Here is a 26,810-nt window from a genome sequence, read left to right as displayed (position 1 = left end):
GTTGGGTTTTTATCGTTTTTTTAGTAAGCCTCATCCCCTGCGCAAGTCTCCTAGAGCCAGTGGTGTTTGTAAGAAAGGTGAGATGTATAGCGTGAGGCTGTGGAGCAGAGAAAACAGGAATTGAACTGGCTCAGGAAGGCATCATCTGGAATAATGATGAAGACCAACTAAGTCACTAAAACAGATCCAGAATGCTTTTTTTTCCCCTCAGGAAAATTCAATCCCTCTTTGCAGATACCCTATGAGGGGCCTAACATTCCATCTGGACAGGCACACAAGTCAAACACCTTAATTTCTGAAACAGAATGACAGCTTGGCCCATTTTTATGTCTAATAGCTAAAACATGTGGATCTCTCTTCAGCCCACAACAGACGATCTGCCTTCCATGTGCTCACCAGAGCACTCCATCTTGAATTATCTGCCCTGTAGCTGTACATTGGGACAGACCAAGCAAATGTGCTGGCCCAAGAAGTGCTGTCTCCAGGGAAGCAGACTCTATCATCAATGCAGTTTGGTTCAGAAATGGCATGATCATATTCAAATAATGGCAGACACATCTGTCCTGGTTCCCTGGAACCTCATCTGTCTTTCTTGTGTACCTCATGCTCTTTCCTATTCATCTCTTTTGTGCACCCCTTTTGTGAGTATATTTACTTCTGATGGAAATAGCTAATACACTTGTCAGCATAAGTTCTCCTGGTGACATTCATGGAGGAACTTCCCAACATCTCACCGTTCAGATTTTCTCATTCTTTTCCTCTAGCCAGTAGGACAAGGAGGATTGTCACTTTATCCTTAGGGCTTCTATTGAAGAATCTTGTTGGTCTTCATTTCATGTGTGAATTTGCCCACCCCTACCCCCAAGTTGATTATAAACTCTCTGAGGGAAGTAACTGTCTTTTGTTTCTCTTGTGACCCTCTCAGACTAAGAAAAACACTAAGTACCACTCATTCATTCATGAAACCATTCAAATGAACTCTGCTGGTTTCTGGATTCCAGGGTACTCTTTTGTTTTTTGTGTTTGTTTTTGTTTTTCTTCTTCTCAGAAGTGAAATTTTACTCTGAAGTTGTATTGTGCTCTGCCAGAAGTAAAAATGTACTCTGTGGTTCTGCTTTGAGCTACAACCATATATCCCAGTCATAGTGGCTTGAGGCATCCACGCTCCTCACAGTAGCTGAGAGAGTAGCTGAAAACTCTGACCCACTACATTCAGGAGGTCCTGCCAGCTTCGAAGGAGCTGCCCAAGGCACTTTGCCTCTGTTGCTCACCTCTCTTTCTGACCCAAATTCTGTCATGGAATGGTCATGCTGCCTCCGCTTATTTTCATTTAACCTATCCATGCCTCCCTGTTTTCTTCAAAAAAGCCCATCCATATCGACCTGCCTTCCAGGGATATTTTGAGGACATAATGCTGATAAGAAAACATTCTCTATGAGAGAATATTGATGACAGTTGTTTTGTGGCCACAGAAAGAGAGGGCAGTCAGCAGTAATTGGGGGCCATGTTTAGCCACCCAACCACCCATTATCATTGGCACTCAGATTGATTCTAATGCATCATGATAATGCAGCTTGTAATCCACATATAGGGGGGTAATTTATTGTCAGGTGGTGGTTGTTAGTGGTTACAAGCTGTTTGAACATATTCAGAACGTAACAGAGGTGTAGACATCTCTTGTTTTCCTTTCTTCCTTTGTTTGCAAGTCTAATTTTATACCCTTCTGCCTATCCTATTTTGTCCTTTTACACTTTATAATATAGTGTTGTTTTTATTCTTTAAATAAGCTAGTGTCTCGATGAACAGCTAGAATACCGGGAACATATTTGGAAAAGCAGTTTAAGTAGCCAAGTCCAGTTTAAGAATGGTGGTGGATTTTATCACTCAGCTTTGTTAATGGACCTCCTTCCCGCTGTATTGCATTTATTTCCCTAGTGCATTGGTATAAAAGCCCTTGCCTCTCCCATTAACCCCTTTGGCTGGTGTTAACTCATTCCTGGGCATCTGTTGCCATAGCTGCCGCCACCCCTCAGCTGGAGCCCTCTCGCTAGCCCCTGCAGAGGCCATGCTGGGCTGGCCTGCTTATTCCAGGCGTCAGCTGTTAGGCGGAGGGCAAGAACTTCACGATCTCAGAGGTCAAACAGCCTGTCCCATGTGTCTACACCCTGTCTTTTTTTATTTTTTTCCTTAGCAGATGGGTATGTGGCTGTCCCGCCTCAAGGCTGGGAAACATGTGTGGGAATATTACCAGCACTTTTCCTCCCTCACCCCCTCCTGGGCACCCAAGCAGGTAGCCCAGCACCATATTCAGAAGATGATCGATATTTCCCCTTTGTCGTGTGAATCTCTTCTTTCCACACCTGCGGCAGCTGTGGGGACTGCACACAACTCATGTCTGTTCACTGAAATAATTGCCAACAGTTTTATGGAGTGTCTCTTGTGTGTATTTTTGCCCGTTTACAGATTTGATTATATCATTTGCAGATTGGAAACGTGGCTTTCCACTGCTTATTCTCATTTCATAGATCTTCAAGCAGAGAAGACCCTTTTAAAAACAAAATGGTAAGGACATGCACATGGTTATGTTAACATCACACAGGCAAAAGTCAAGACCTTCAGGAGGTTCCTCGGGCACAAACTGACCAGGTGATGAACACATCACGTACAGATTGTTGTTTGAGTCACCAGCCGGCACCATCCTATGAGAAATAGCTCGGAAGAGAAAATGTTGGATACCTCTAATGTGTGACTACTTTCTGCCCTAGGCTTCTGCACTAGGCCAGAGCAAACATGACTCCCACACATACAGCTTGGGCCGGTTCAGTGGGATTTGAGGAAAATGTTTGAAGGTGGAAAGTTTCCACATAGACCAGTAGTACAGAGTTGGAAAGGAAATTTTAATTTTGTCTGTGCTGTGCCAGCTTTGCCAGACAGCTGGCAAGGATAAATCTGTGGATTAGCTACAGACTTCCAAAAATTCATAACCATCTAGTCCTTTACCTTGACTTTAACAGAACTGATGTTATAGCATCGAAAACAGCAGCAGAGCCACAGCAACATTAGCGAGTAGCCTTGATAGAGTATCCTCTACCTTTCAAAATACTCTTACAATTAGTATCTCTTGTTTAACCATCTCATCAACCCTGTAAAATCAGTATTATTGTTGTCTGTGTTTTTGAGATGAGGTTACCAAGTCATATTAAGTGACTGGCCCAAAGTCACATAGCCAGCAAATTAATAAAAGTCTTCTAACTCCAAACCCTGATGTACAGGCAATACACACAGTCCTGTCACCCTGTTTGCTAGCCCACTGCCACCACCATGTCCCCAAAACTCTGGGTAAGAAAATTAAGACCCATGCAGAAATTCACTTGAAAAACAAAAGTAGCCTTCTTACAAAAGAATTAATGACTTTCCATATGCATGCATGCTAAGTCGCTTCAGTTGTGTCCGGTTCTTCCCCTTGGACTGTAGCCCGCCTGGCTCTTCTGTCCATGGAATTTTCCAGGCAAGAATACTGGAGTGGGTTGCCATGCCCTCCTTCAGAAGATCTTCCTGACCCAGGGATCGAACCCAGGTCTCTCCCATCTCCTGCACGGGCAGGCAGGTTGCTTACCACTAGCACCACCTGGGAAACCTGACTTTCCATATGAACTCACTACTAAATGTTACCTTTGTTCATAGATTACCAGGTACTGGACAACCTGGAGGTGGATGGGGTGACGCCAGGGAGCTCATTGGAATGTGAAGGAGAACAGCACAAGTTAAAGCTCCTAGAGACTGAAGAATCCTTCTGAAAATCAGATAAAACATTCTGAAGAGACAGTCATTATGCATAGTAGTACTATAAAGATAAGCAAGGAATAATTAACACAAAATTCAGAATAGTGGTTATCTCTGAGGGGAGATGGAAAGAATTAGGGGAGGGGCACATGGTGGCCCTTTTTTTTTTTTTTTTTAAACATGGTGGCCTTTAAAGTTAACGCATGCATGCGTGCTCACTCAGTCATGTCTGACTCTTTATGACCCCCTGGACGGTAGACCACCAGGCTCCTCTGTCCATGGGATTCTCTAGGCAAGAATACTGGGGTGGGTTGCCATTCCTTCTCCAGGGGATCTTCCTGAGATCCCACGTCTCTTGCGTCTCCTGCATTGGCAGGCAGATTCTTTACCACTGCACCACCTGGGAAACCCTTAAAAGTAATAGTTATATTCTTTTTCTTCAACTGCCTGTTGTATATACAATTTTAAGTGCACCATTTTTTTTTGGCTTTTTGTTCTCTTTTTTTTAAATTGGAGGATAATTGCTTTACAATGTTGTGGTGGTTTCTGCCATACAAAAACACGAATCAGCCCTAAGTATGTAATATCCCCTCCCTCTTGAGCCATGAATCATTGTTTTTTATACTTCACATTTGTCTCTTATAAATTCCTCTTTATAACTACTCAATATTTAATTTTAAAAAATAGAAAAAAGTGTGAGTCAGTGGAAAAATAAGACGATATACAGAAATCAGCTGTACATTGTAAGGAATACTGCTCTTGAAAGCTAGGTGCGCTTTGTTCTTTGTTTTGTTTTGTTTTAGGTGCGCTTTGATAAAATCCTTAGCTAGCTCTGACAGTGTCTCCCAACGACATACCACTTAGTTTCTCAAGATGTGATTTGTGAGGAGGGCAAGCCTTCCCAGAATTTTGCTAGGGTCACTGAGCATTTCAGCTGTCTTGCCCCTCCCCTCCCCTCCCCTCCTTTTTGACAGTGAACTTCTAGCTTCTGGAAGAGGAAAGAACAGTGGCATGGTCATTTGGGAATTTGAAGCTAAGTGCTTGAACTGTAACCATGGATTTATGGGTTGTTACCCAAAGACATATTATCTTTATGGCTTTCCTTGGTGTTGCACCTGACTGAGAACGCAGTGAACGAGTGGCTTGTGTATTTATTTTCGTCACTGGTTGGTTTCTCTCTGGCCAATCTAGGCATGCTGTAAGCACAGGCTGACAGGAATTATGGCTTTTCTTCCATGTGGAAATAAGTGGATAAGCAAATACTCCCAGCCTGATTTTCTTTCCAATTCATTATTTACACGGAATTCACCTTGTATAATCATTTTCAAATCAAATTTGCTCTACCAGTCCCTGTAAGCTTTGCTCTGGAGACCGTCACCAACCTAGACGTCTTTTATTTTTTAACTGCTTATGTCTCTTCCATGTTAATAGCAACTTAAAAAAGAAAGAAAGAAAGAAAAAGAAACACGAATGGATTAAAGGTAATGTCACTAGTAGCCTGGAGATTCACTCAGGAAAAAAATTTCAGTTACAGCAGAAATGGATAAAAGGAAAGAAAGTCAATAACTCACATGTGTTTGCTATTTGGACTACTATTGCTGTGTTAAAATATTGAGGAGAACTATTGAATTAAATGGAGAAAAATACGTCATATATAAGATAGATTCCAGGAAAGGCACTTTTATGAATAGTGTTCCAGAATCACAAACTGCTGACCAAATCACTTGCATACGAATTACTCCTAGAGTAGGCTGATACATACAGTGGGTGTCCTCTGCCCAGCTGTCACAGAGGTCCAGGCCATGACGTCCCTTTCTAATCTTCCTTTGTCTTCCCGGAAAGCTGGCCATGAGGAGCAACCTCTTCTCCTGCCTACCCACTGGCCCCCATCCTGGTCACAGATAACTGAGACATGACACTAAGTTATTGTGGTTTTCCTCCACCATAGATGAGGTGATCATGAGAGGAGAGCCATTCATGCTTTTGGAAAAAAAAAAAGCAAGTGGGTTTTGGCAGCAGGTCTGGTGGATTGGGAGTATGTATATGCAATGGGAGAGAAAGGTAACACTGGAAAATCTTCTGAGGATTTTATTAGCAGTACCTCATTTAGAAAATGCATCAATCGAATAAGAGGCATATACGTTAGTCCTGCTGTTCTTTCTGGCAGTGCTGTTGGTAAAGAATTGGTTAAGGAGAAACCATCTTCTTCTTCGTTTAAATACATTCCCCACTATTATTAATGGCTGGTTCCTAAACTGGTACTTTCCTGTTCTTTTCACCTGAAGTAATCATAACATTCCCCTCTCTCCTCACCCATAATAGCCCTGTTTTCCAAAAGGTATCAGAGGTAATGCCCAGTATGGTTAATGTATTAATAATGATTACTAGTATTCTACTACTACTTATTAAGCTAGTCATTGCTGTGGGGCTTTTTTTCCAATGTATTTTCTTCTTTAATCCTTACCACAGCCCTATGAGATAGGTACTTGTTGTTATCCTCATTTTTCACATGTGGAAAATGAAGAACGGAGTCACTTCATTAGCATCATGCAGCTAATAAGCTGCAGGCCAAGATTAGAACTCAGATGTAATCCAAAACCACCATCTTAATCATTGTTACAACTCCATTTTTTCTTTGCTTGAGGTCATATGGCATTAAGGGTTGAGAGTTTATTATTCTTGGTCTGGGCAAAGGCTTGAAGGGAGTTGTCAAAACTGTGTTACAGGTTTCCAGAAAACCTCAGTCAGTTTGAAACATGAAGGGAAGTGGGGACAGTGTGACATTCTGTATAGTAAAGGCTTTTGTTTCCTGATTATTTTCAAATTGAGGTGGAGTTTGAAAACTCAAGTTGGGCTGGCCTGTAGAGGTAAAGAAGCCAGAACGGGGCCAGGTTGCTGGCCCAAAGCAGAGCCATTAGTCACTGCCTGCTGCGTCTGTATGTGTATATATAGCATTGCCCTTAATATTCGAGGATCTCTCTGCTGAGGCAGCTAGTTCTCAAGCCAGAGTTCCTATTATCAGTAGGATTTAACACTTAACTTGTTTATAGTGCTCATAGCCAGTGTCCCACCCCCTAACTTAGACCATGGCCTTCCAGTTAGTGACTTGCAGAGCAAGTCAACAACATAGTTGAATACCCATCCTCTCAGAGTCCCCCACACCGGAGAACACAAAATGACTCCAGTTTTTTAACACCCTACTTCTAGGAGCCAGGAGTAATAAATAAACTGATACAGAAAATACTCTCCACTCATACCCATCCCCCCAAGCAAGAACACTTTCTATTATAGCTTTTAGACTTAGCACAAATACAGCCTTATCTGCTAGACTTCTAAGATACCCACAGTACCATAATTGACTTCTCTCTCAAAACCCACTTTAAAATAATCTTCTCCAGCTTAGCATCACTTCCTCTATGCTTCCCTCCTGCCTCTACCACCACCTCTCATACTAGCAGGGTAGCTACCTACCTCCCCTTTCTTCACACCCATTTAGCCTTTATCAAACAATAATTTTGTTTTCACGTTTATCTCTCCCATTACTTGAGGGGCTCTTTGAGCCCCTCAAAGAGCAGAGAAACATGGATTTTTCACCTTGGTACCATCAAATGCTATGTGGATTTAACATGTTTGTTAAATTAATATTCAGAATGTATCCTGAAGCTCTGCCATAACCTCACTCAAAGATTCAGGTTGACGATGTGTGTTGTTTTCACCACAACCCTGGGAAAGGGGTGGTATCATTCTGATTTACAGATGAGAAAACTGAAACTCTGTGTTTTGCAGATGTGTAGTGGGCATAAGAGTTATCTAGGCTGCTTGTTCAACAGGCAGATTCTCGGCAGCACTGAGATGAAAACCTCAGCTGTGGACCCTGGAACTTGGCTGTTTAGCCAGCCCTCCAGGTGATTCTGATGCACATGGTTGGAATGCACTTGGACAAACACGGGTGTAAGCAATTGCTGCACCGCAAGTAAACAGTGGAGCCAGAGCTCAAACTCAGCCCTCCTAATTCCAGATCTAGCCCAGGCTATATTTATCTTTGTTTTACTCTATCTCCTATGGCAAGGAAGTGGACTGAAACATGTTGGAAAGATTTTCAGCAACAAGGGCTAAAGCAAAACGGCTTGTGGATTAACCTCTGGGCTGTTTATTTGTTTTTCCTCCAAGAGATCTTGCCAGACTTCCAACAGCATAGCTGCGGGGTTGCCAAGTCATCTCTTACGCAACTTACCTCAGAAAAGCATTAACCACAGAGCTTTGGGAATTTTCAGAGTTTTATGCTTCTGTTTTGTTCTTTCTCCACACACCCCCCTCCACCACCAACCATGCCATTAACCTAAAGAGCAGGCTCAGTACCTGAAATGCAATTAGTTGGTTTATTAAATAGTAAGATTTCCAGTTAAAAGCCGGTAGCTACACTATCTGGGATCAGAGAGTAATAGTCATGTGTCTGTCTCAAAACCAGGAAAAGAAATATGTGCCTTATCTGGCAATTAGTAGAGATGTTAAAGGAGCTGGTGTCTGTCTAGTAGCGTTTTTGTGGCCCAATTATGCTTCTGGTGTTCTTTATGTAAATGTTAGGTGAGGGAATACGTGAAATGTGATGATGCAATCCTAAGGACTAGGGAACCACGGTCAACCATTCACCCTTGACCAGCGTAATATGAGTTCACTGGTATCTCAGAAACCCAAGAAGCCAAGAGTGGGGAATTACGGACCTCAGTCCAGCAAAGCCCAAGACAGCCTCTCTAGGACAGCTCGCCTCTGCTCTTACTGACAGAGGAAGCCCTCCAAGGTTCCCATGGTAGAGCCTGCTGGGACTCCACCACCCCTGCCTCCGACTTCAGCCTGTTTTCCTGGCTCACATTCAGCTCATCACATTGAATTGACAAGGACTATCTCTGAGATTCTTCAACTCACTCATGCCAGATCACCCTGAAATAACTAAGGAGGCCCCTGCTCCAACTTAGGGAAGTGGGAGAAGAGACCCCCACACAGCAGCCAAATAGTTTCTTTCTTAAACAGAAAAAAAGAAAGGGAATGATAAAGGAAGTGGGGCTAAATCACGACTGAGTACTTGGTCTGTGTCAGATCTCAGGTTCTGCGTTCTTTATAGTGTGGTGATAGGATATAGCTCAGTGGCTAGAAGTGTAGGATCTGGCACCACACTGCCTGAATCTGAATTTCACCTCCAGCATTAACTCCATCTGGGACCCTGGGTAACTTCCTAACTTCTTTGTGTTCCATTTTGCTTATCTGTAAAGTGGATCTAATGATAAATCTTACCTGTCTCATAGGATTGTTATGCAGATTAGATGAAATAACTCATATAAAGCCTTAAAACAGTGTTTGGCATATAATAAGCATTTAATCAGCTTCTCTGGTAGCTCAGCAGTAAAGAATCTGCCTGCAATGTAGGAGACACAGGAGACTCAGGTTCCATCCCTGGGTTGGGAAGATCCTCTGGAGGAGAGCATGGCACCCCACTGTAGTATTCTTGCCTAGAGAATCCCATGGACAGAGGAGCCTAGCGGGCTGCAGTCCATGGGGTCGCAAAGAGTCAGACACAACTGAAGCAACTAAGCATGCATTCACGCAAGCAAGCATTTAATCAATATTAGGAATCAACATTATTATCATTAGCTTAGTACCTGAAAGATAGATACCATTATCTCTAACTGCAGGTGAATAAACAGGCTAAAAAGTTTTCGAAACTTGCCTAAAGTCACACAGCTAGTAAATAACAGAGCCAAGACTTGATCTCCGATCTGGGCCCCACGTCTGTACTCCTCCCACTGTACCCTGATCCCTTCATAAATGTAGGGTAAATACTGTGAGTTCCTTGGAGAGGCATATGCCAAAATGTTTGACCTTCTTCCTCACTACACTCCAACCCCACTGCAACTGCCATCTGGAGGACTGGCTTGGCATCCTAGCTTCTTATATATCTAGTTTAAAACCTTGAACATTCCTATAACTGCTCCACTATGGAGGTGGCTCTCTCCAGGACTCTTCAGCTTATAGACTAGAACAATGAGTCTTCCAGCATGAAGGTTACTTTGTGAAAGCACCCTCTGTCCTGAGGTTCTCATCTTCACAGCTCATGTGAGAATAATTACTTACTATATATGCCAGCATAAAAACTTTTCCCTTTTCCTTTATTTTTTTTTTCTTTTCCCTCCCCTTCCTCCTCTCCCCCTTCCCCAAGGAAGAATATGTTGTGATATCCTGATCCCTTTGAGTGGTTCCTTGATCCATCCTTGGTAATACTAATAAAGAGGTAAACCCCTCGATTACCTAGTAGTGTCATCTCTCTCAAGCCTCTGGGGAGCCTTGTCTTAAAGCCCCCATCAATTCTCTGACCCTGCATAGCCGTGATGCAAGCTGTGGCGTCACTAGTGACATCTGTGATCAGAGAGAGAATGGGGGTGTGCCTGGGGTGTCAGTGCATTGTTCACAAACAATGATGGATTGTTAATATTCTAAGAAAATGAAGAGGGATTTAAAATAACACCTACAAAGCACAATATTGCTTCCTGAGCAACAAATACCAAACTGAGAGCCCTAGGCTTAATGTAGACCCAAAACATGATTTATCCTGCTGCTTCCTTTCCCTTAGCCACAGAACAGGAAATACAATGTTATTGAGTTCTAAGACACCCCACCCTGCCCTTGTGCCATAATCTTCCACAACATAGACCTCGTATACCTACTACATGCAAGGTCCTGTGTAATATGTTAGAGATTGGGTTTTCTGCCATGTTCCCTGCAAGCATTTTCTAAACTTCCTCTCTTCTCCTTTGTCTTGGTATTCCTGGTGCTATTTTCAGGTGCGTGCATGCTAACTCAGTCATGTCCAACTGTTTGTGACCTACTGGACTGTAGCCCGCCAGGCTCCTCTGTCCCTGGATTTCTCCAGGCAAAAATATTGGAGTGGGTTGCCATTTCCTACTTCAGGGGATCTTCCCGACCCAGGAACCAAACCCATGACTCTTGGGTCTCCTGCATTGGCAGGTAGATTCTTTACCACTGAACCACTGGGTTTATATATAGAACAGTGGTTGAGCATGAACTGTGGATCAGTGGAGCCAGACTGCCTGGGTTTGAATCCCAGCTCCACTGCAAGCTAATGTATGAGGTTAGCTTGTACAGGTCACTTAACTTTTCTGTTTCTGTTACCCTCATTAGTAAAATGGGGATAATGAGAGGTCCTACTTTATAGGGCTTTGAGTTTCAAATTAATGTATATAAAGTGCCTAGAACAATGCTTGGCACATAATAAGAATTAAAGAAGTGTTAACTATTATTAGTTTTATAATTACTATCATTTACCATTTATCTAAATCCTGATATGTTCCAGAGGTTTGATGTCTTACCCAGATTTGAACCACAATTTTCCTTCTGCAGAAATGACTAGGAGCTAAGTTCTGTTCTGGATCACACAATGCCATTGTATATGGCTATGGCTCTATGAAATAGGCATTGCAGGTAAGCCCCACTTGGACAATTACTGAGTCCTTGCAGAGTTAATTTATTTAAAAGCCTATGTATTGACACTTACTTTGAGCTAGTCCCTGTAGAATATACAAAAGTAAATGAGGTTTGTATTCCCTACCCTCAAGGTATTAACAAATATGGCTGCTACATACACATTTATTTTAGTAAGTTTAATAGCTTTAAATTCTCAAGAAATTCCAGTCAGTTCTTTCTTACCCATAAAGAATTTCTCTGTGATGAAAATTATCTCCCTATCTCCAGACCTATCATTGTTAAAGTTAGTATTTCTGTAATTGTGATTCTCTTACATTATCAGCATGTTTGGACTATAATACCATTTTATCTCCTCTCTCTCCATTTAAAATATTCATAAGAAACCCACCAAAATAGATTTCATCTTAATACAACAGCAGAATAGTATCCCATTTTAAATAGTTTGGCATCTGCTTCTGGGAAGAACAATGTCTGTGCAGGCCTCCCTTATATATACTCATAGATTTCCTTATTAATTTGTTTAAAATTGTTTACTGAACATCTTCTCTATGTCAGACACAGTATCTAGGCATTAGGAATAATAAGGAGGAATAAAGGATTCCAGAACCTAGAAGGAGAGACAACCACAGAAAAAGCTGATGAAAATATAATGTAGTAAGAGCTGTGATAATAATGTTTTTAATGATCTAGGGGAACACAGCCAATAAAGGGCTCTTTCAGAGGGGGTTTAGTATGATGGATAAGACTGTGGTCATGGGCATCAGAGCTGTCTGGGCTTGTATTCCTGTTCTACTACTTATTAGCTGTGTGGTATTGAGCTGATGACCTAAACTCTCCATGCCTCAGTTTTGTTATCTGTATAGTGTAGTGCAATAACTCGTATATATGCTGTCTCTCAGTAGACTGAACCCTTGAAGGCTAGGACTACTTCTACATCATTGTCTTAATTATTACCATGTTATGATTACCACTTAGCAAGTGTTCAATATGACCCAGAAGCCATGCTAAATTCTTCACCCACATTATCTAATTTAATCTTCAATAAACTTTTAAGGTAGATACTATCATGTTCCTAATTTTGTCACTTGACATTTTTCTCATCAAACGCAGTTCTTTATTCAGAGCACCTATCATAATGTGTAATTATTTTATATTCATTCATATTTTTTTATCCCCCTCCTTCACTGTAGTGTTAGCTTCATAAAAGTAAGGATGAGGCCAGCTTGGCTCACATCTTCAATATCTAGAATAATGCCAACACATAGAAGATATTCATGAACATACTGGAAAGCAGGCTGGCAAAAAGAGAAGAAAAGAAAAGAGAATTAATGATCACATTATAGTTACTAAGTAGTAGAGCTAACTGGTCCAGACCCATCTGACTCCCATACCCATGCTCTTGATCCCTAGCAAGATTACTTCTTGAGAGACGTTCAATAGATGTTTGTTGACAAGATTCTTTCCTCAACTTGGTACAGTACTGTGTAATCAAGTTATAGCAAGCATAAAAACCAATGGATGTAAACCTGAACAAAAGAAAGAAAATTGTAGGAGAGTAAATTATCAGAGAAGAGCTTTTGTCTTAATAAAATATATTTGGCAAAATGGCAGCAATATACTGAACTTGTTTCAAAGGAAATATTGGAAATAATTAACTCTACTACAGGATCAGGTTATCACAGAATGTGTGTGTGTGTGTGTGTGCATTGTCTTCAAGATCAAATAAATTTGACAGTACTTGAGTACTTAATCAGTGAAGCATAAACAATGCAAAAATAAACAGATGGCAGTAGTGATTTGATAGTTATGTGGTGATACCAGCTTAGAGTAGGTGTTCACTTCCCAGTCTTTTAAATTTTTTTGGTGCTAATGAACGCTTGTTCCAACATGCTAATCTTCAATCAGCTTACCTAGAGCACACTTATTTATAGCCACTCTACAACTTGTGATGTCTTGAGGAGTTGCCACACAAGCAGAACAAGAGAACCAGCGTAGCAGGACATGATCTACAGACTTGGGTGACACATTTTGAAGACCATTTGACAACCACTAGCACTTCCTTCTGAATATTCTTGGCTCCTGCCCATACGTGTGGGACTCATGGGAAAATGAGCAATCTCTTCCTTTAGTGACATGGAACTACTTTTATAAAACACCTAAAAAATTGTTAGATGTCCATTTGTAGTCTGAAAAGTTAATCAAGACTTAACTTTTAAACCATTAAGTGATGATTCATAATAGATGTTTTAGCACAGCATGTTTTGTTAATGCACACCTTAAATCCAGATTGCTGCCAGAAATGATCATCTGGATTTCTCTTTGAAAGTAAAAACTTACAAGCTTGCTTATATATATGACTGTGCCTATATGGGGGAAAGATTATAGCCAATAAGATCAAACTGAATTATTAGTTGGGTATATCTATCCCTGGTTATAACTCTTAAGTAAATTCCTACATATAAATTCAGTTGTCCTTGATAGAGAATCAGTTTAGCAATTATGCCATCCATTTTAATGCTGCCTCTGGAGGTAAAATGGGCTTATTATTCTGGAAATGGATACAAATAATCAATGAGTGTCATTGCATAGATTGCTTATTGTGCCCCAAATCAATATAAGTTGGATTTTCTTTATTCATTCATTCAAGTATTTCTTCAATACTTACCCCATACTAAACATTAACATAAGAAATGGGGAAACATTCGTGAACCTGTGTGAGCAGCTGTCAAACTCCGGTGGAGAGGGGGTGGGCTGCCTAGAAATCTGGGGACCAAAATCAATTAGGTGATCTTTATTAGATTGCAATAAAATGTTTTAAAGCAAATAAAAATAGGTGGGTCTGAGTAAAAGCAAGAGGGTACAGAAAGATTTAGGGATGTGAAAGTGAATGAGCATCACAGTTGACATCTAGCTGTACCTCTTTCCAGGTACATTACAAAAAACTAAAATTAGGTTTGTCATATATTGACGCCAATGTTGAGGATTTCTAGATGGAGTACCATAACATGTTTAATACTTGAGGTTTTGATTATACTATTAACACAATCATCCAGTTTTCTTTTTGATGAATTGGTTTTTACATAGGTTGTCTGGATATATTTTTAGAAGAATAATACTCCTGGTGGTTGTCAGGAGCTGGGAATGAGGAAGTGAAGAAATACTTAATGGGTATTGTTTCAGTTTTACAAGGTGAAAGAGTTCATGGGGATGGATGGTGGTGATAATTGCTCAATGTTATGAACATTGTTATTACCACTGAACTGTATGCCTAAAAGTGGCAAAGATTTGGGGAGGGATAAATTGGAAGGTTGGAATTGATACATACACACCACTAAGTATAAAATAGATAACTAATAAAGACCTGTATAGCACAGGAAATTCAGTCCTCTGTAATAGCCTATAAGAGAAGAGGATCCCAAAGTGTTTGTATAACTGATTCAGTTTACTGTGTACCTGAAACCAGCATTGTAAATCAACTATACCCCAATAAAACTTTTTTAATGGTAAAAAAAAAAAAAAAAGAAATGGGGAAACAAAGATGCCCAAAACCCAGTCCTTGACCTAAAGGAGTATGCGGGCTAGCAGAAGACAAATGTGTATCCAATAACCGTAATTCAGTCAGTCAGTTCAGTCGCTCAGTCATGTCCGACTCAGCGACCCCATGAATCACAGCACGCCAGGCCTCCCTGTCCATCAGCAATTCCCAGAATTTACTCAAACTCATGTCCATCGAGTCGGTGATGCCATCCAGCCATCTCATCCTCTGTTGTCCCCTTCTCCTCCTGTCTTCAATCCCTCCCAGCATCAGGGTCTTCTCCAATGAGTCAGCTCTTTGCATCAGGTGGCCAAAGTATTGGAGTTTCAGCTTCACCATCAGTCCTTCCAATGAACACCCAGGACTGATCTCCTTTAGGATGGACTGGCTGGATCTCCTTGCAGTCCAAGGGACTCTCGAGAGTCTTCTCCAACACCACAGTTCAAATGCATCAATTCTTCGGCGCTCAGCTTTCTTCACAGTCCAACTCTCACATCCATACATGACCACTGGAAAAACCATAGCCTTGACCAGACGGACCTTTGTTGGCAAAGTAATGTCTCTGCTTTTTAATATGCTGTCTAGGTTGGTCATAACTTTCCTCCCAAGGAGTAAGCGTCTTTTAATTTCATGGCTGCAGTCACCATCTGCAGTGATTTTGGAGCCCCAAAAAATAAAGTCAGCCACTGTTTCCACTGCCTCCCCATCTATTTCCCATGAGGTGATGGGACCAGATTCCATGATCCTAGTTTTCTGAATGTTGAGCTTTAAACCAACTTTTTCACTCTCCTCTTTCACTTTCATCAAGAGGCTTTTTAGTTCCTCTTCCCTTTCTGCCATAAGGGTGGTGTCATCTGCATATCTGAGGTGATTGATATTTCTCCCAGCAATCTTGATTCCAGCTTATGCTTCTTCCAGCCCAGCGTTTCTCATGATGTACTCTGCATATAAGTTAAATAAGCAGGGTGACAATATCCAGCCTTGATGTACTCCTTTTCCTATTTGGAACAAGTAAGTTGTTCCATGTCCAGTTCTAACTGTTGCTTCCTGACCTGCATACAGGTTTCTCAAGAGGCAGGTCAGGTGGTCTGGTATTCGCATCTCTTTCAGAATTTTCCACAGTTTATTGTGATCTACACAGTCGAAAGCTTTGGCATAGTCAATAAAGCAGAAGTAGATGTTTTTCTGGAACTCTCTTGCTTTTTTGATGATCCAGCGGATGTTGGCAATTTGATCTCTGGTTCCTCTGCCTTTTTTAAAACCAGCTTGACCATCTGGAAGTTCACGGTTCATGTATTGCTGAAGCCTGTCTTGGAGAATTTTGAGCATTACTTTACTAGCGTGTGAGATGAGTGCAATTGTGTGGTAGTTTAAACATTCTTTGGGATTGCCTTTCTTCAGGATTGGAATGAAAACTGACCTTTTCCAGTCCTGTGGCCACTGCTGAGTTTTCCAAGTTTGCTGACATATTGAGTGCAGCACTTTCACAGCATCATCTGTCAGGATTTGAAATAGCTCACCTGGAATTCCATCACATCCACTAGCTTTGTTCGTAGTGATGCTTCCTAAGGCCCACTTGATTTCACATTCCAGGATGTCTGGCTCTAGGTGAGCGATCACACCATCGTGATTATCTGGGTCGTGAAGATCATTTTTGTACAGTTCTTCTGTGTATTCTTGCTACCTCTTCTTAATATCTTCTGCTCCTGTTAGGTCCATGCCATTTCTGTCCTTTATCAAACTCATTTTTGCATGAAATATTCCCTTGGTATCTCTAATTTTCTGGAAGAGATCTCTAGTCTTTCCCATTCTGTTGTTTTCTTCTCTTTCTTTGCATTGATCGCTGAGGAAGGCTTTCTTATCTCTCCTTGCTATTCTTTGGAACTCTGCATTCAAATGGGAATATCTTTCCCTCTCTCCTTTGCTTTTCACTTCTCTTCTTTTCACAGCTATTTGTAAGGCCTCCTCAGACAACCATTTTGCCTTTTTGCATTTCTTTTCCATGGGGATGATCTTCATCCCTGTCTCCTGTACAATGTCATGAACCTCAGTCCATAGTTCATCAGGCACTTATCAGATCTAGTCCCTTAAATCTATTTCTCTCTTCCACTGTATAGTCATAAGGGATTTGATTTAGGTCATACTGAATGGTCTAGTGGCTTTCCCTACTTTCTTCAATTTAAGTCTGAGTTTGGCAATAAGGAGTTCATGATCTGAGCCACAGTCAGCTCCCGGTCTTGTTTTTGCTGACTGTATAGAGCTTCTCCATCTTTGGCTGCAGAGAATATAATCAGTCTGATGTCAGTGTTGACCATCTGGTGATGTCCATGTGTAGAGTCTTCTGTTGTGTTGTTGGAAGAAGGTGTTTGCTATGACCAGTGCATTCTCTTGGCAAAACTCTATTAACCTTTGCCCTGCTTCATTCCGTACTCCAAGGCTAAATTTCCGTTACTCCAGGTGTTTCTTGACTTCCTACTTTTGCATTCCAGTCCCCTATTATGAAAAGGACATGTTTTTTTGGTGTTAGTTCTAAAAGGTCTTGTAGGTCTTCATAGAACCGTTCAACTTCAGCTTCTTCAGCATTACTGGTTGGGGCATAGGCTTGGATTACCATGATATTGAATGGTTTCCCTTGGAAACGAACAGAGATAATTCTGTCATTTTTGAGACTGCATCCAAGTACTGCATTTCGGACTCTCTTGTTGACCATGATGGCTACTCCATTTCCTCTAAGGGATTCCTGCCCACAGTAGTAGATATAATGGTAATCTGAGTTAAATTCACCCATTCCAGTCCATTTTAGTTTGCTGATTCCTAGAATGTCGACATTCACTCTTGCCATCTCCTGTTTGACCACTTCCAATTTGCCTTGATTCATGGACCTAACATTCCAGGTTCCTATGCAATATTACTCTTTACAGCATCGGACCTTGCTTCTATCACCAGTCCCATCCACAACTGGGTATTGTTTTTGCTTTGGCTCCATCCCTTCATTCTGGAGTTACTTCTCCTCTGATCTCCAGTAGCATATTGGGCACCTACCGACCTGGGGAGTTCCTCTTTCAGTATCCTATCATTTTGCCTTCTCATGCTGTTCATGGGGTTCTCAAGGCAAGAATCCTGAAGTGGTTTGCCATTCCCTTCTCCAGTGGACCACGTTCTCTCAACCCTCTCCACCATGACCCGTCCGTCTTGGGTGGCCCCATAAGGCATGGCTTAGTTTCATTAAGTTAGACAAGACTGTGGTCCGTGTGATCAGATCGGCTAGTTTTCTGTGATTATGGTTTTAGTGTGTCTGTCCCCTGATGCCCTCTCACAATACCTACCATCTTACTTGAGTTTCTCTTACCTTGGATGTGGGGTATCTCTTTACGGCTGCTCCAGCAAAGTGCAGCCGCTGCTCCTTACCTTGGATGAGGGGTATCTCCTCATGGCCACCCCTCCTGACTTTGAACATGGAGTAGCTCCCCTTGGCCCTCCTGCGCCCGTACAGCCGCCGCTCCTTGGAGGTGGGGTAACTCCTCTCGGCCGCCGCCCCTGGCCTCAGCAGTCCTGCTGCTGGGCATACACACTGAGGAAACCAGAGTTGAAAGTGACACGTGTACCCCAATGTTCATCGCAGCACTGTTTATAATAGCCAGGACATGGAAGCAACCTAGATGTCCATCAGCAGATGAATGGATAAGAAAGCTGTGGTACATATAGACGATGGAATATTACTCAGCTGTTAAAAAGAATACATTTGAATCAGTTCTATTGAGGTGGATGAAACTGGAACCTATTATACAGAGTGAAGTAAGCCAGAAAAAAAACACACCAATACAGTATTCTAATGCATATATATGGAATTTAGAAAGATGGTAATGATAACCCTGTATGCAAGACAGCAAGAGAGACACAGATGTATAGAACACTCTTTTGAACTCTGTGGGAGAGGGCGAGGGTGGGATGATATGGGAGAATGGCATTGAAACATGTAAATTATCATATGTGAAATGAATCACCAGTCCAGGTTCGATGCATGATACAGGATGCTCGGGCCTGGAGCACTGGGATGACCCAGAGGGATGGGATGGGGAGGGAGGTGGGAGGGGGGTTCAGGATGGGGAACACATGTACACCCATGGCAGATTCAAGTCAGTATGGCAAAACCAATACAATGTTGTAAAGTAAAATAAATAAATAAATAAATTGTAAAAATAAAATAAATAAAGATTCTTTTCAAATGATTCTTTGCCAGTGAAGGCTTCCGTGACTATTCCTCATCTCCTCCACCTCTCAACCCTGAACACATATGTCCAAACCCATTCCAGCATATTTCATTACTCCATCTTTGTTCCCATAGCACTTTACTCATAGTTTGTTACAGTATTGATTATAATGATTTGTATTTGGTTGTTTATATGGCATGCCTCTCATGGTATGGTGAGTTCTTCCAGAATAATAAATGACTTTTGTTCATCTCTGTATGCCTAGTCACTAGCACAGAACGTGGCATATACTAAGACTCAATAATTGGTTTGGTTTGGGGAGAAATGAGAGAATAAGCAAATATATGAAAATCAAATTCTAGATAAAATATTATGAGAAAACATAGGAAGAAGTGATTAATTCCAGTGAAGTGGCTTCACAGACAAGGTGGCATTTGAGAAGATCCTTGAGAAATGAATAGGATTTGACAGGTAGTGATGGGTGTTGGGGGAAGGGAGGGAGATGAGAAGGGCATTTAAAGCAGAACTCCTTGAGGATTTAAGAAGTGAGCTCATTGTAGCAAAATAATGCTGTTAATTATGCATCGTCCTTATCTGTTCACTGTAAACAAGCCTAACAGGAACTCTACTTGCTAACGTTTTAACAAGCACTGTGAATTAATACATATTTTGAAAAGAGTGATATAGTATTGTTCTCTAAAAAAAACTGATAATTTAGTTCATTCTCCCTCCACCCCCACCAAAGTAGTCCAGGGCTTGGCTAGGTACATTGTAAACTCTTCTTCTTTAATCTCAAAATTCTATATTGAGAATAATTCCTAATTCTCTTATATATTTCCCAAACTGCTGCAAAAGAAAATATTTTTCACATTAGGGTTCCGTCCTTTTAAACCTAGCTGTTTCCTCTAAGTTGTTCCACAGCCAGCAGAGAAAATCAAAGTGTAGACTCAGTAATGTCTAAAGGTCCCTTCCAGCTATGACATTCTCTAAAAACTTGTCTCCTCTAGTTGGCAATTGGGAGTCAAGATGAACCTAATAATCATTATATAAACTCTTGGCCCAAAGGATATTTGATGCCCATGTTTGTTTTCTTGATCTTATTTACAAGGAGGCTATTTCCAGCCTTGTATGCCTTCAAGGAGAACACTGAAAACTGGGTGTGAGGACTAGAGCTCCTACAGATGGAGAAACCTCCAGTTCTGAAATGTAACTTCTGACTGCAGTAACAAATGCTTAGGGCCATCAATCACTCTTGGGGGCAGGGAATGGTTTATGGAGGGGAAGCATAGGCAGTCTGTCTAGAAGAATAATAAAATCTAGTATTTCAGAAATGATGTTTTTGGCCACATGCATTTACTTGTAATGACCAATCATTGTCCAAAATAGCACTTGTGTAAATAACCCAGTCATGGTTCATCCCTCATATTGCCAGGTTGGAAGGATGTGATGGACAAATGTTAGCAAGCTACTATTAGGAAAGAGTTGCCTTCCGGGGTATAATTGGCAGGAGTGCATACTGGGAGGTAGGAGGAAAGCAATGGAAAGGTTTCTTTTTTAATGCATATCAGTAGTCAGAGGGAAATTTACCAAAATAAAAGATGTTTTGTGCTCAAGTGACTTACAACTATATCTCTCCCAACTGTGCAATATATACATGCATATGCATGTATCATCCACTTCAACATCTTTGCTTACTTGTCATCCCTGCTCTGGAATGTCTTACCCCCTCTTCTTTACCTATTTAATAACTACCCGTAACTCAAGACATATTTTATAGAAATCTGGCCCATTGTTTCAAATCCTGTCTTCTTCTAAAAGCCTCATTCCTTAAACCTCAGTAACATTCCTAGTCTATACCATTTGAGTCTTTCATTATTTCCTAATTGTTTACTTGGAGATACCAAAGCATGGTGCCTAAAAGTATACATCCTGTGTGACCTTGAACTACAGATGTAACTCTTCAAAGCCTCTCATCTATTAAATGGAGTTATAAAGAGCCCTTATCTCATTGGGTTGTTTTGAAAGTTAAATGAAAACACTGCATGCCAAGAGCTTTACCTAACATGGCAAGTGTTTGATGGTGGCAGTGGTGATAATAGTAATAATAGTGATAATAGTAGTAATCAACACCATCATCATCAGTCTCTTCAGTTAGATTGTATAACCTTTAAGGGCAGGGACTGTCTCCTATCTACTTGTACTCTGCTATCCTAACACCCGAAATACTCAATTGGCTAAGTTTATGTTTGTTAATGGTGTGTCCAACTCAATAGTGCTGCTTCAAAGATGTGAAATTCCATTAGGAATATATTTTTTCCTTTCCATGGTACTATAGAAGCCCTTGGGTGGTTTTTCTTGGTTTGCAAGCATGAGTAGTTTGGATGGAAGCTGATGAAGTAATCATTTGTGACTAGACTATGAGAAGAATGGGAAATGTCTTAATCATTCCAAGCTCCCGTGGTGTGTACACTTGAAAAGAAAAACTCAGAAAACTAAAAAATGCTGGTTCAAAAATCAAAGAAGAAATATATATTTCATGTTCATGGATTTTGTTGTTGTTCAGTCGCTAAGTACTAACCTTTGAATGTGAATGTGTCTGCTATTTGAGTTCATTAAAATAATGGAAAGCATTGCTCTGACGCTTTAGAGGGAGAGAAGCTATCCAGTATCTTTCCCTATAGACCATTCATTCCATGCTGGAAGAAGACATGCAGAATTCTACTATTAATATAAGCATTGCAATCCTCTCTCATATCTTCCCTTAATAATAATAATAGTAATAATTAGTATAGTATAATATTATTAAAAATGATACTAAGTGTCTTGTTCAGTTCAGTTCAGTCACTCAGTCGTGTCTGACTCTTTGAGACCCCATGGACTGCAGCACACCAGGCTTCCCTGTCCATCACAAACTCTTGGAGCTTGCTCAAACTCATGTGCATCGAGTTGGTGATGCCATCCAATCATCACATCCTCTGTCATCCCCTTCTCCTCCCACCTTCAATCTTTCCCAGCATCAGGGTCTTTTCCAGTGAGTCGGCTCTGTGCATCAGGTGGCCAAAGTATTGGTTCATCAGTCATTCCAATGAATATTCAGGGTTGAATTCCTTTAGAATTGACTGATTTGATTTCCTTGCAGTCCAAGGGGCTCTCAAGAATCTTCTCCAGCACCACATAGATAGGAAGACTCAATACTGTCAAGATGTCAGTTTTTCCCAACTTGATTCAATGCAATTTCAATCAAAACCCAAGCAAGTTATTTTGTGGATATGAAAAAAAAATGATTCTAAAGTTTACAGAGAGGTAAAAAACCTGATCAGAATAGCTAACACAGTATTGAAGGAGAAGAACAAAGTTGGAAAACTGATGCTACACAACTTTAAGACTTACTATAAAGCTACAGTAATCAAGACAGTGTGGCATTGGTGAAAGAATAGACAAATAGATCAATGAAATAGAATAGAGAACCCAGAAATAGACCCATATGAATAGAATCAACAGATCTTTGATGAATGGAGCAAAGGTAGTCTCCAACAAATGTGCTTAAACAACTGGACATCCACATGCAAAAAAATGAATCTACATACAAATCTTATACCCATCACAAAAATTAACTCAAAATGGATCATAGACCTAAATGTAACATGCAAAACTAGAAAACTACTAGAAAACAACCTAAGAGAAAACCTAGATGACACCTTGGATATGGGTATAACTGTTTATGATCCATGAAAGAAATCTGTGGTCACTTAGACTTCATTGAAATTAAAAACTTTGTGAAAGACAATGTCAAGAGATTGAGAAAACAAGCCATAGACTTGAAGAAAGTATTTACAAAATACATACCTGATAAAGGACTACTATCTAAAATATACGAGGAACTCTTAAAATTCAACAATAGTAAAACAAACAACCTGTTTGAAAAATAGACCAGTGACTCATATAGTAAGTGTAAGTGTTAGTCACTCAGTCATGCCTGACTCTTTGCAACCCCACGGACTGCAACCCACCAGGCTCCTCTGTCCATGAGATTTTCCAGGCAAGGATACTGGAGTGGGTTGCCATTTCCTTCTCCAGGGGATCTTCCCAACCCAGGAATCGAACCCGGGTCTCCTGCACTGCAGGCAGATTCTTTACCAACTGTGCTACAAGGGAAGCCCCACCCCCACCTCATCAAAGAAAATGTATGGATGGTAAATAAGGATATGAAAAAATGCTTTCCATCATATGTCATCAGTGCAATGCAAATTAAAACAACAACGAAATACCACTGCAAACCTATTAGAATGGCCAAAATCCAGAATACTGATAACACTGAATACTGATGATGATGTGGATCAATAGAAACTCTCATTTACTGGAGGTGGGGATGCAAAATGATACAGGTACTTTGGAAGAAGCATTGATGACTTCGTTTTTTAAAAATTAATTAATTAATTTTAATTGGAGGCTAATTACTTTACAATATTTTGGTGATTTTTGCCATACATTGACATGAATCAGCCACAGGTGTATATGTGTCCCCCTGTCCCAAACCCCCCTCCCACCTCCTTCCCCATCCCATCCCTCTGGGTTGTCCCAGTGCACCGGCTTTGAGTGCCCTGTTTCATGCATCAAACTTGGACTGGTCATCTCTTTCACATATGGTAATACACATGTTTCAATGCTATTCTCTCAGATCATCCTACCCTCGCCTTCTCCCACAGAGTCCAAAAGTCTGTTCTTTATATCTGTGCCTCTTTTGCTGTCTCACATGTAAGGTCGTTGTTATCATCTTTCTAAATTGCATATATATGCATTAATATACGGTATTGGTGTTTTTCTTTCTGACTTACTTCATTCTGTATATTAGGCTTCAGTTTCATCCACCTCATTAGAACTGACTCAAATGTGTTCTTTTTAGTAGCTGAGTAATATTCCATTGTGTATATGTACCACAACTTTCTTATCCATTCATCTGCCGATGGACGTCTAGGTTGCTTCCATGTCCTAGCTATTGTAAACAGTGTTGTGATGAACATTGGGGTACACGTGCATTGACGACTTCTTATAAAACCAGATATGTTCTTACCATAGCGCCCAGTGATTGCATTCCTTTGGTGTTTACCCAAAGGAGTTGAAAACTTATGTTCATGCAAAATGTGTACACAAATGTTTATAGCCGTTTTATTCATAATTGCCAAAACTTTGAAGTAACCACAGTGTCCTTCAGTAGGTAAAAAGATAAACTGTGGTATATCCGGACAATGAAATATTAGTCAGCACTAAAGATAAATGAGCTATGGAGCCATGAAAAGACTTGGAGTAAACTTAAATACATAAGACTAAGTGAAAAAAGCCAATGTGAAAAGGCTACATACTGTATGATTCCCAGTACATTACATTCTAGAAAAAGCAAAACTGTTGAGATGGTAAAAGATCAGTGGTTGCTGGGGTTGGGGGAGGGGACAAGGATGAAAAAGCAGAGCACAAAGGAATTTTAGGGCAGTGAAATTACCCTGTGTGATACGGCTATATGTTATAAATTTTTCAAAACCTGCAGAATGTAAAACACCAAACTGAAGCCTAATGTAAACTATGGCTTTTGAGTGATTATGATGCATCAATATACATTCACCAGTTGTAACAAATGAACCACTCTGGTGAAGAATGTTGATAATGGGAGAGGCAGTGCATATGTGGGGGTGGAGGTATATGTGTAATCCCTCACTTTCACTAAAACTGCTCTAAAAAGAATAGAGTTTTCTTTGACTTTAAAACAGGAAGGAAGGAGTGAGGGAAGGAAGGAGGGGAAGAGTAGAGGGAGAGAGAGAGAAAGCGAGAGAGAGAAAGAAACACTAAAATGCTATCTGATAAACTGTGTTCAAATTCTATGACTTCCTGCCAGTTCAAGCTGTATTGTTTTAACCCTTGTAAAGAGCTGAAATTAAGGCTGTATCCAGCACTTATCCATCAGTCCATTTCTGTAAAGAGTTTGCCAGATTCACAATGATAAGTGAACCAGATACTGAAACCTAAATACAACAAATTATTTTGCTTGTCATTTCTTTCTAGCTGATAATAGTAGAACTCTGAATGTGGATTCAACTGCAATGACTCTACCTATGTCTGATCCAACTGCATGGGCCACAGCAATGAATAATCTTGGAATGGCACCATTGGGAATTGCTGGACAACCAATTTTACCTGGTATGCTATTTTTAATCACCTCACAAGTGTTTCTTTTTATTGACCATGTGAACATAAATATAACAGTATGACACAACTTATTTTGAAGTTGACATTTACCAGATTCTGCCTAGAGTGTGCATTTTTGTAATATGAGCTTTATAGCTCATGAATTACAGGGTGGCCTGTAGTTACTAGTATACTCCCTATTGCACTATGGTCAAGCTAGGGGTATATCAGATGCAGGATATGGTCACTGAACATTTAAATAGTTCATTGAAATAAAAGTACAAGAGAATTCAGCAAGGAATTAGTTTGTCTAATTTTATACATTTCTTAAGTGAAGCAAATAAACACGGAGCTAGAATGAGAACTTAGACATCCCAAAAATCTTAGGTTCCTAAAGGAAAAGACAGGAGATGGTGAGAAATATCCCAAAGACTATTGTTAACATTGAATAACTGTTCATATGTTTAAAACAAAGTAACCTGTAAGAGAATGGGCACTGTGTACTAACTCTATCTCCACTAAAGATTAAAATCAGAATAAAAATGCCATATCATCTGAAGGGTTTTGTTTAGACACAAAAAACTTCCTGGAATGTCAGAACAATTAACCATTAAAATGGGTTTGTTAATGTGCCTTGGGCAACTCAAATCTTGTATTGCCTCTGCATATGACCTTAAATGACCATGAAAGTACTGTGAGTATTGATTTGGAGGGTCACAAAGAAATGTTAGCAAGTAGGCAAATTTGCAAATGTAAATTCATGAATGATTATAAATGATATACGAAACATAACTTTGATTTTAAAAAATGGGTTTGTGAAGACATTAGAGAATCACCACATCACGAATCCTGGAGTACTTTTAAAACATCCTAAACATCAGTCTTCCAAATTCACTTAAGGCCAATCTTTGCTACTTGCTACTCAAAGTGTGGTCCACATAACCTGGAAGCTGTTAAGAATTCCAGAATCTTAGGCCACAGCCCAGACCTACTGAATCAAAGCTGAATTTTCCCATGATCCCCACGTGATTCATAAGCTCATTAAAGTTGAGAAACAAATCTAGAGTGATGCACATAGGGTTGTTGTGAGAATTAAATCGTACTTTGACAATGCCTGACACATAGTCAGTGCTCCAAAATGTTGGCTATTAAAATGTTGGCCATTTAAAAATCAAAATTAATATACTTCTCATAAATATTTCCAAAAGGAGTAGTGGGTTTTTTGTTTCATTTTTCTTTCTTATTTCATTATAATAGAATTTAAACTAAAATTTCATATATTATAGCTTTATATACAGTGGTCCTGAATCACAATCTCTTATAGTCTAGAGCAACTAGATTATCTGATTAGGCTTAAATATTACCAATTCCTGGAAGTCTGAGCTGTATGGGTATATATCTTCAAAAATATCTTGAGGCCAGATCTGCTCTGATATCAAGGGAACTAAACATTAGCTTATATCAGATTATTTGTAAATTACCACATCTAAACATAAATCTGTGCTCACAAAGTAATCTTCAGTGCTTAGCCAGCCATCTACAATGTGGAACAGCAAAAAAGGTCTAGCTTTGAGAGTAAAAAGGTCATCCAAACCATTGTTACAGGCCCA

The 26,810-nt window shown here is 40.3% G+C and overlaps 1 protein-coding gene across 9 annotated transcripts in view; it reads left to right on the top strand.

Annotated features, from left to right (window-relative positions):
- Positions 1 to 26,810, top strand: part of ENOX2 (ecto-NOX disulfide-thiol exchanger 2) — a 281,222-nt gene that overhangs the window by 181,820 nt on the left and 72,592 nt on the right. For all 9 annotated transcript variants that reach the window (XM_043895066.1, XM_043895063.1, XM_043895064.1 and 6 more), the window contains one exon: positions 25,078 to 25,212. In XM_043895066.1, coding sequence (XP_043751001.1) covers positions 25,116 to 25,212 — 97 coding nt within the window. In that variant the 5' untranslated portion in view covers positions 25,078 to 25,115. The remainder of the gene's footprint in view (positions 1 to 25,077; positions 25,213 to 26,810) is intronic.

The sequence above is a fragment of the Cervus elaphus genome, chromosome X (genome assembly GCF_910594005.1).
Source record: "Cervus elaphus chromosome X, mCerEla1.1, whole genome shotgun sequence".
Taxonomy (NCBI): domain Eukaryota; kingdom Metazoa; phylum Chordata; class Mammalia; order Artiodactyla; family Cervidae; genus Cervus; species Cervus elaphus.
This window is presented reverse-complemented; position numbering and strand designations above follow the sequence as displayed.